The sequence below is a fragment of the Drosophila eugracilis genome, unplaced genomic scaffold, assembly GCF_018153835.1.
Source record: "Drosophila eugracilis isolate 14026-0451.02 unplaced genomic scaffold, ASM1815383v1 contig_90, whole genome shotgun sequence".
In the NCBI taxonomy this organism is placed as follows: Eukaryota; Metazoa; Arthropoda; class Insecta; order Diptera; family Drosophilidae; genus Drosophila; species Drosophila eugracilis.
In genome coordinates, this window is record NW_024573812.1 from 8,552,247 (window position 1) to 8,562,350 (window position 10,104).

At 40.7% G+C, this 10,104-nt stretch overlaps 2 protein-coding genes across 2 annotated transcripts; both read left to right on the top strand.

Moving 5' to 3' along the window:
- Positions 1-2,840: 2,840 nt before the first annotated feature.
- On the top strand, positions 2,841-5,836 carry LOC108112245 (fork head domain-containing protein FD3). The gene is made up of 2 exons (XM_017222067.1): positions 2,841-3,661; positions 4,288-5,836. The coding sequence occupies exons 1-2, from the start codon at positions 3,312-3,314 to the stop codon at positions 5,333-5,335; spliced, it is 1,398 nt and encodes a 465-aa protein (XP_017077556.1). The 5' UTR covers positions 2,841-3,311; the 3' UTR covers positions 5,336-5,836.
- Positions 5,837-6,373: 537 nt separating this feature from the next.
- LOC108112244 lies at positions 6,374-10,037 on the top strand. Its single transcript, XM_017222066.2, has 6 exons — positions 6,374-7,037; positions 7,106-7,299; positions 7,392-7,554; positions 8,576-8,684; positions 8,756-8,937; positions 9,559-10,037. The coding sequence occupies exons 1-6, from the start codon at positions 6,974-6,976 to the stop codon at positions 9,636-9,638; spliced, it is 792 nt and encodes a 263-aa protein (XP_017077555.1). The 5' UTR covers positions 6,374-6,973; the 3' UTR covers positions 9,639-10,037.
- Positions 10,038-10,104: the final 67 nt, after the last annotated feature.

A 10,104-nucleotide genomic window follows, 5' to 3' on the forward strand; every position in this document is an offset into this window, starting at 1 on the left:
GATTGAAAGAGCAAATATTTTCGATATATTAGATGGAACTTCTGGGGGGATTAAGTGGGTTGATTAGAAGGATAGTCTACATAGATTATCCTTGGTAGCAGATGGATTTTTGGTTGACTTTGAAGGTGTTTTCTATAAATTTATTTAGTTTAAAATAAACAATAAATTTAAAGTTATTTTTTCTAAAAAAGTTTTCTTGGTTTTATTACTTTTTATCAATTAAAGTGTATTAATATTGTATAAATAATGAATAATATGGGAAAATATATTATAAAGGTTTTATTTTTAATATATGTAATAGGATATCAGAGTTAAATTAAGTTTTTGTTAAGGACTCACCTGCTAATAAAGCTCCTCCATGTTGGTAGAATTCATGTCCGCCTCATAAAACTTGATTACATTTTTGTTCGAACCATTTCGGCTGTTTGCTTATAAAAAAGACAAAGGAAAGCCGCAATAAATTTTCCGCATCTAAATTGCTCAACGGACAGATCCAAAAGCCCCCTATATATGCACCCCCTTCCCATGGATAATACCAACACTACTAAGCTGGGATAAAGATACATACCGGATGCCGATGCCACGCCCCTAAAAATCTGGCCAAAAAATCATTGATTCGTAAGTGTAACAGTGTGGAAAGAGGGGGAGGGCTAAAAGGGGGCTTGGGGGTGGCAAAGCTAAAATAGAATAATGAAAACGATGCCAAGAGTGAAAGAAGCGATATCAATATTGTCCTGAATCACGAAGATGGCGGCCATTATTGTGTTTGTGTCTGTTTCCCTGCCTTTGTGTGCATAAATATATCTGTGTGTGTGTGTGTGTGTACATGTTTGGCTGTGTGGGTAACTTCCGCAAAACTGGAAAACTAATTTGAACAAAGTACAACAAATAAAAGTGACTACTGAATGTTTAATTTGAAAAGGGAAGGCTCCAAACACCGAACAACAACAGCAGCGGCAGCAACAACAACAATAACAATGTCTAACAACTGGAGAACAAAAACAGCGAAAATGGAAAAGAGAAATAATACAAAACTCACTTGGATACAAGTACAAATGCAGCAAACACATGTACAGTCTGCCCCGCTCCCCTTTTGTCAGTTCTCCTCTCACTCTCTCTCTCTCTCTTTTGCTCCTGTATCCCCCCATTGTGTTTAGAGGATGTTGGCAAAAATGGCGCATTCAATTCCCTCTCACTTCCACACCCAAAAACATACACAACAAGAAATATTCCAATTCTAATTTGTGAAATATTAATATATGTATATTCTGTTTCTATACCTGTTAAAACGTTAATAGTTAATATTCCAAAATTTAAAATGGGCTGCTTACAAGAAACATTATTATTGCTTAAGCTTTTTGTAAAATTAGTTTAATATAGTAATGTCTGTTTTAATACTATAATATACTATGATAAATTTATTTAAAAGCTGAAAATTGGAACTATATATAAATAACAGAGTAGCTGTAATAAATAACAGAGTAGAGTAGCTTAGCTAGTTTCAACTATAACAAAACATCTCTAATTTTGGGTTAAAATAAATAAATGTTATTCTGTTGTGTTAGCTAGTTAATACCAAAAATGTTTGCTTAGGTAACACTAAGTCCAATTAGTATCCGATTTTTCAGCTTAATTAACATATTGATTGAATAGTTCAAAAATATGATTTTAATTTTGTGTTTTTAAAGGATCTGCTTTGTTTATTAAAAATAAACTAGTTCACTGCTACCTATGAGACAGCCTAACATACCAAATTATATATTTGGATCCTAAACATTTATTTTACATATTGGATTTCTTATACGAATCTCTTTGGGAGGATGAGTAAAATATGAAGTTTAAAATAGAGTCATGATGCCCAGCAAAACATTTTAAAATAATATTTAGTTAAAGAACGAAGACTATCAAATGAATTTGTACTACTTTTCTGTTTAGTCGACATTATTTTTTTATGATTTTAACATTTTATTTTAATTTAAAGGCTGTTTATATTGGAGCATAAATGGCAGTATGTTAACTTATTTTAAATAATTAAATGAAAACTAGAAGGTATATAACTTATTTTACAATGAGCTATATTTTGACTTTTGTAAACACAACTTTTATTTACAAAAAGAAATGCTCTTTAATCGGTAATATCAGATATAATTACCTATTAAATGTTTTTAACTTTTCTTTCTGTGCCCCGGGAGAGCGAGTGGGACTGAGAATGCGAATACGAAACGGAGAGAAACCAAGAAACGTCGACATACGGTTAGAAAAACATTCGCACATAAAAATGCCAACATTTGAAGTATAACATTTGGGGCAGAGGAGCAGCAGAGGATTGGCAAAGAAGGAGGAGGAGGAGGGACGGCAGAGGGAGCAGGCCAAAGAGAAGGAGGAGAACGCCTGCCTCCATGTGGCTGACATAATGAAACATTATTAAGAGCCACGACGTCAAAGCGGCAAAAGGTATCTAAATTTGCGCAAAATGTTTATCCTCCGCCCTTACCCCACCCCAAGGATTTTGGCTTCTGCAGTCGCTGCCAATTTGCCGCCGTTGGGAGAGAGGAAAACACAAATATCACATTTACGGGCAGAGCACTCCACCATTTTGTCCCGGCTCACGCATACAGGAGCAGTGAGTAAGAATGGGATGGCAAGAGCGAGGGCGAAATAGATTGGTTCGCAGGATTCAATCTCATCCCCCGCTAGAAAGAGAGGCTTAGCATGGATGGCTCTGGCCCTCTCTTTCACTGCCGGGATGCTGCCAGCGTTGACAGCGACGTCGGCAGTAGAATCACAGTTATTCGAGATACGAAAACACAGCAACGGCGACACAAAAGCTCAGGGAAACGTCAGCGGCAGCGGCAATGGCAGCGGTTTTTCATAAATAAATGTTTGAGTTATGTAGAAAAACATTTTGGGCGAGAAGATTTTCGTTTTCGTTGCGATTCAGTTAACATTTGGCCAGCGGATTCCGCCTTCAACGGACACGACGACGGACGACTCGCTAGCTAACTTTCCACTCCACTGCTGGCCATATGTACAGTTTATCCCGGACGAGTCACAACCGGAAGCGACAGTGACATTAAACGGTTAACGGTCAAGGATAACGGTAGCGGAAACGGAAACAGAAACAAAAAAAGAAGAAAAAGTTCAAATCCAAATTTAAATGCCAAAGCAAAAGCAAATGCAAAGTGAAGCTAGTGAATCGCCAAAAAGAACACAGTTCCTGAGCAAGATAGTCAAATAACAGTGTTACGTCCTCTAACTTAAGTAAAGCCAGTACTTGGACCAGTAATAGACTACAGTGAATCCCCACAAACATGCACACCAGCACGGATCCCATGCACACTCTGCACGACAGTGTTTCCCTTTCGCCACCGCTGCTCAAAAGCTCAAGAGGTGGCTCCTCCGGCGGCAACGGCATCGGATGCAGTGCATCTTCGCGTGCCGCCGCTGCCGATGCCATGTCCATGGGCTGTGATGACAGTGACATTGAGCCGTCGGTCATTGGCGGCAGTGGCGCAGGCGCCGGCGGAGATGGTTCCGGATCATCCGGCGGTCCACTTGTGAAGCCGCCGTACTCCTACATCGCCCTTATCACCATGGCCATTCTGCAGTCGCCGCACAAGAAGCTAACGCTCAGCGGGATCTGTGACTTCATCATGTCACGGTGAGTGATCTTTAGTGAGAGTGATCTTAGTGAGATCAAGTATATTTAAATTAAACACTATCAAAATGGATGAATGGAATGGACGGGGCTCGTTCATATCTCTTACGTTTCGAAGAAAGATTTACCGATTATAAATTACAAAAATTAGTATTAATCGTTTATAAATATTATCATTACAGCATGAACAAGTTTTTTAGATCTACATAATATTTTAAAAAATTGCAAGTTTTTTAATGTTTTTATTCAGATTTCAAGATAAATTTTCATTATGAAGGACAGCAGAAAATGTCTTATTTTAGGTTTTTGTCGTCAAATGGATTAAATCTATCTATTTTTCTATCTAAACTTGATATAATATATTAATATTGGAACTAGAATTAGTATTTAAAGATAATAATACACATAATAATGCTCCATGAATAAAGATTATTAATAAAACAGAAAGAAAAGGTCTTTTTGGAAAGGCCACTAGAAGTCGTTACAAAAACCTATCCATTATTATTGGCTTGATTTTGTCAATATTGTAGTTATAATTTGTTAGTTATATAATATTTAAAACTCTAAACTTCTTTTTAAAAAGAAAATTCGAACTCAAAAATAAATTATAAAATATATTTCGCTTTCAGTTTCCCTTACTACAAAGACAAGTTCCCCGCCTGGCAGAACTCGATTCGGCACAATCTCAGCCTAAACGACTGCTTCATAAAAGTGCCCCGTGAGCCTGGAAATCCAGGAAAAGGTAACTTCTGGACACTGGACCCGCTGGCGGAGGACATGTTCGACAACGGCAGTTTCCTCCGGCGGCGAAAACGCTACAAACGAGCTCCCACGATGCAACGCTTCTCCTTCCCAGCGGTATTTGGCACGTTGTCCCCATTTTGGATCCGTAAACCCGTGCCCCTGGTTCCGGTGCACTTCAATGTGCCCAACTTCAATGGTGGCAGGGATTTCGATGTTGTCCACAACCCGGCAGATGTCTTTGATTCAGCTCTACGGGCGGATAAGAAGTTTAACTTCTTTGCAAATGCGGAGGCATCATTCTACCAGGGAAGCCAGTCCAGTGACAAATTCGACCGGCTGCCCTTCATCAATCGGGGTCGAGGAGTGGATGCTCTGGATGCGCTACCACACAGCAGTGGCTCTGGAGGAGGAGGCGGCAGTGGTGGTGGTGGATCCGAGGGCAGCCGAGCCACCAAGTACAAAAGTCCCTACGCCTTCGATGTGGCGACTGTGGCCAGCGCCGCGGGACTTTCCAGCCACAGGGATTACGCAGAAAGACTTTCGGGGGGCGGTGGTTACATGGATCTCAATGTGTACAACGACGATGCGGACACAGAGGCTGATGCGGAAGCCGACGGAGATGACGACTCCTGCGAGGACAAAATCGACGTGGAGAGCGGCAATGAGCAGGAGGATTCACATATCTCAGATTCGGTAGATAGCGCCTGTACAAATCGCCTGGATGCGCCGCCGGATGCACTGATCTTTGAGAATACGGAGGTGTCCAACAGCTCGCCTTCTGGCATTGGACACTCCAGTCCAAGGACACGCTTCGATAGCGAGCCACTGGTCCTAAGGACCAGCAAACAGAGCAGCGCCAAAGACTTTCGAATCGAGACGCTGATTGGCCATCACCTGCATAACGGTGCTAGCCAGGAGGAGACCAGCGACTAGGCGGGATTCGCTAGAACCATTCGGAGCTTCCCCCCAGAACCGATTGGCTTGTGTACAGTCCATTGAACGGTGATTTCAGTTTCGATCTAAGCACGTTTTAACACTCCATCACCAACCCGGAATCGAATCCAAGCAGCAAGTAGTGATCAGTAGGTGTATCTGTAGGATGTAGGAGCCAGAGCCAGCAAACGAGTTTTTAAATGCGACCAAATCAAAGCCAACGCTATAGTTGCCAGTCCACTTACGTACTATACATATATCGGCGCGTATATCTATGTAAATCTGATGCATTGCACATTTATAGCATACTTTTAACGCGAATTCTAGGGATCTAGAGATCTAGATTCTAGACCTATATCTAACATGCAAGTACTAATCATGTGTATGTGTGCGTGTGTGTGCGTGTAACTGTAACACATCCAAGCAAGAGGAACACTATTAACTATAAATTAGACTAAGAATTTTGCTGATGTTATTGAAAATTGAATAAACAACAACATAACAATAGTTTACAATGCTTGAAAAGTATGTTAGCTGATAGGTTATTTGATTATTTTAAGGGTAAGTACTAAAAACTTTATTTTTGTTTATTATTTACTTAGTTTTAGTACTAAAAGTTATATTTCTTAATATTCATGATGAAAGTTTGCTTAGAGACAATTCCAGACTTCATTTCATTAATCTTACATTTCAAGATTTTCTAAATTTTAAAAGATTTAGTTTCATTGTTATTTTGTGTTAATTTTTAATAAATATTATAAAATCTATTTTGTTGTTTACATTTTATATTTTAATATCAAAAGCTATTTGAATTTAGCGCCCTGAAAAACCTGTTTAATATGTGGCACCCCTGATTGGAAATCACGTCAGCTTTAGCGCCTGCGCATTGGCCAACGCTCAGCTGTTTTGGCGCAGGACGAAGCTGTTTTGCCATAGAACGGCATGAAGCGGAGCTCTACCAAATGAAAGCTCGACTCTCCGTTTCTGTTTTCCAGTGTTAAAACATTAAAAGCTACACCTGGAAGCGGGACAACAGCGTTCCGCAGAAGATACCAACACCAACTATTGGTATCCGCCAGCAGAACTCACGCGCTACGCCGAGAGTACGAACTCCTTTTTTGGCACAGTCCGCCCCCGCGGACTCCAATCGCACGTACACACTAGCAGACACTATCGCACGTATATATATATATATAGAAAGCTAAAAGTCGATTTTCACTAACAAAAAGTGTTCTATGTGGGCAAAACTTTAAATGGCCCGGGCCATAAAAGGAGATTGCAATAGTTGCAACTTGCAGAGCGAGATGTCCTGCAAGGAGCTGCTGCGGCCTAGGTCCTGAGCTAATCGAGGCGAGAAAAGTTTTTACCAGTCAGTGCCCGTATCCCCAGAAAAAACCATCCCCCTGATGCTGCTGCTGTGATGAGATTGGTGATAATGAGTGCAACCAAAGGCCCCAATGTATCCATTTAAGAACGCAAAAATAAAACAACAATAAGTATTAACGTCCAGCCACATAAGCATTTACTGCCACCCACAACGACGGAAACGGGTGAAGCATCCTCGGCGAACGGGAGGATCCGGAGCAAGCAGAGCTGGAGCATTCAGACGTGGACCAGAACACAAAGTAGGCAGCCCACATGGCGGGTTGTCGGGGACGCGGGCTGTGCTCCACGCTGTTGGCCGTGCTTATGTTACTCTCGGGTGAGCTCTCCCCCACAGAATCCACTTAAAAGTAAGTTCATAAGTAATCCTTCCCACCAATTCATCAGTCACCCATTCGGTGCGCATCACCAACCTGCGGGTGCCACGCACCTATACGCTGTTCCGTGACCATGCACCCGATCCTCTGGTGCTCGACTGCGAGGTCGAGATCGGGCCGCGGGAGCAGGGATTCGTCCTCAAGTGGCTGTTTAACAACAACTCCATCTACCAGTGGATACCTTCGGTCAAGGGGTTCGCCATGGTGAGTCATTCGGGGTCTGTGGGTCGCCGACGGTCCAAATAATTAATTAAGATTAATCGAACCGTGTCTTTGTCTTTGTCTTGCGATTGTAGGGCTTCATGAAGTCGAAGATAGACACCAAAATATTTAGTATGGAAGGCAGTCCCGGTGTTATATCGATAAAGAATCCACACTGGAACATGACGGGGGAGTATACGTGTGCGGTGCAGACCTTTGAGTCGACGGATAAGCGGAGTGCCCGCTTGCAAATAATCGGTGGGTGTCACGACCACAGCGAAAAGGAGAAGGATCGGCGGTGAAAGATGTGCGGTGGACGGTGAGGGGGGAGCGTTGGAGGTCTAAGGTGGTGGTTCTGCCTGGTGACCTGCCCTCCTTCCCACCTACTACCCAGCCCATCTACACGCCTGCCCATTTGCCCTCCCCCATCTTAAGTTGGTCCCTTGTGTTTGCATAGGTGTTCGGTACAGTGTTTACACAGGGAGACAAAAATTATGATTTATGTATTTTAAAGCCATTTACAAAAGTCAAGACAGCCTTACCTTAATTCGCCCGCTTTTATTATATTTAACCATTAACCGTCTTTTAACGAGTTTTGTCATCCTTCATTAAAAAACTTTTCAGGCCTTCTTGTCCTTTTAGAAAATCTAATTAAATTAGTTTACTCTTTTTGTTTACAAAAGCTTAAGAGTCTTTCGTAACGAGACGGCTATTTTAATCTTAGAAATATTTATATATATACATTTTATAGTTTTTTCTTATTGAATCAATTGAATGTTATTTATTGATAAATTTAAGATTTATTCTTTTTATAAGTTTTATATTCTTGAGAGCAATATCCCTAAAACTTTTTCAGATTTTCCATTAACGAGTACATAATTTGTTCACTGTACACAGTTTGCTATTTAGTTTTAGCCTTATTAGGTTCATGTTTAATTTGGCTCAGGCATCTCCAATCGGGTTTCATCCTTCCGAGCCTGGATCCCCAGGGTCAACACTTTTCTTCCGGTGCAGGTGTTTGGGCCCCGTCTGTTTGGCACGTGTGATTCCCTTTCATATTTGCATGCGTGTCATGTGGCAGTCTCTGCGGTGTCCGGAACCACGGCTTGTTTGTGCTGTTTTGTGCTTTTCTTTGGGACACTGTTTTGTTTTGTATTGTTTTGTTTTGTTGTTTAGTTTGACACTTGATTAATTCTCACGACTTTTTGTTCTTTTTGGTTCCTGGCCTGTCTGTCGGCTCTTCCACACTGGTTCCCCACTTGCCCCATACTCCCAACAGTTCCTGAGTCGGATTTCATGCTGGAAGCGCGGATGAGCGGCTCGCGTATGGACGTGGACGTAATGTGCGCGGTCCAGCACGTCTTTCCGCAACCCATGCTGTCGGTCATGTAAGCTGATCCCTGCCATTGTGGCCGTTGAAATTGAATAGTAGCTGGATTTAATCATTCCCTCTGACCAGGTTTGACACCCACGTTCTGGACTCGGTGCTGACGCAGTTGGACCAGGACCCCGATGGCCTCTACAGCATGACCGTACGCACCCGCATTCCTAGAAATCATCTCCAATCCCCCACCCCGATCACCTGTGCGTTTATCCTGGTTGGCACCAACTACACCAAGCGCCGGGAGACTATTTTCTATGGTAAGTACAGGTAAGCAGGGGCTATATTAGTTACTCCCAAATAATGTTCTCAGAGACTTGCACATGAATACTGAATACGAGGTGTGTTCAAAAAGTAAGGTGACTCTTCAAATTTCGCGAATTTCAAATTTTTCGATTATCGATTTTTTTGTTTTGTTATATTGGTACACTCTTCCCTAACATCTGTACCAAGTTTCAATGGAACATCCTCTTTTGTTTGGTTGTGAGAGGCGTAAAGTTACAAGTTATTTTGCGAGCTCGGCGATTTTTTGCTATCGAAAAATATGGATCAAAGGATTTGGATTTTTTGGCCAAAAACAACACCACAATAATGCCTCAGCCACCATATTCACCGGATTTGGCCCCATGTGACTTTTTCTTGTTCCCAAAACTGAAGATAATCGAAAAATTTGAAAAATTTGAAATTTGAAAAGTCACCTTACTTTTTGAACACACCTCGTATAACTTCTAAAAGGTTTCGATAATCGAAAAATTTGAAATTCGCGAAATTTGAAGAGTCACCTTACTTTTTGAACACACCTCGTATATAAAGGAAATCATTAGATTTTATATATTTTTCCTCCAATTCAATTAAATTATAACCTTTTTCCCTCTTTTCAGATAAAGCCTCAACTATACAACGTAAGTGGACAACGGTCGCTGTAGTAATGTCCATCGCATCCTTAGCTCTAAGCAGTTAGTTCGGTAGTGTCCTTCGATGTAGGCTATATTCGTTTTTATGTTTGAACTAGAGACTTTGATACTCCTTAATTTTTAATAGACTTTTAACGGATAAACGTAATTTTTTGCGGAATTTTTAAAAAGAAGCGCTTATTTTGTACATGCATATTAACGTAAGGATAACAAAACACAAAACATAAACAAAAACAAAAACAAACACCAGAGTGCGTAAGCAAACGAACCCATTAAAACAAGAATGCAAACTGATACACATAAACAAGAAGTTCTTGTATTCATATATTTACCACATAAATAAAAAATATATATATTATAGTTATATACGATGTATAGGTCTAACTAACAAACTAAGTACAGAAACGCTAATAAAATACGAGAAGAAACATTAAAAGTGCATTAAACCAATCGCCTTTGTCGTTGTTTTTCTTTGCTAACAGAATAAATTCTAAAATTGTATTTTTATTGTAA

Bases quoted from the DNA above. Each gene is read 5' to 3' on its own strand.
- LOC108112245 (XM_017222067.1), top strand. From the start codon at position 3,312: ATGCACACCAGCACGGATCCCATGCACACTCTGCACGACAGTGTTTCC. The intron at 3,662-4,287 runs GTGAGTGATCTT...TTTCGCTTTCAG, and splicing joins TGTGACTTCATCATGTCACG to TTTCCCTTACTACAAAGACA.
- LOC108112244 (XM_017222066.2), top strand. From the start codon at position 6,974: ATGGCGGGTTGTCGGGGACGCGGGCTGTGCTCCACGCTGTTGGCCGTG. The intron at 7,038-7,105 runs GTGAGCTCTCCC...CCAATTCATCAG, and splicing joins CGTGCTTATGTTACTCTCGG to TCACCCATTCGGTGCGCATC. The intron at 7,555-8,575 runs GTGGGTGTCACG...TACTCCCAACAG, and splicing joins TGCCCGCTTGCAAATAATCG to TTCCTGAGTCGGATTTCATG.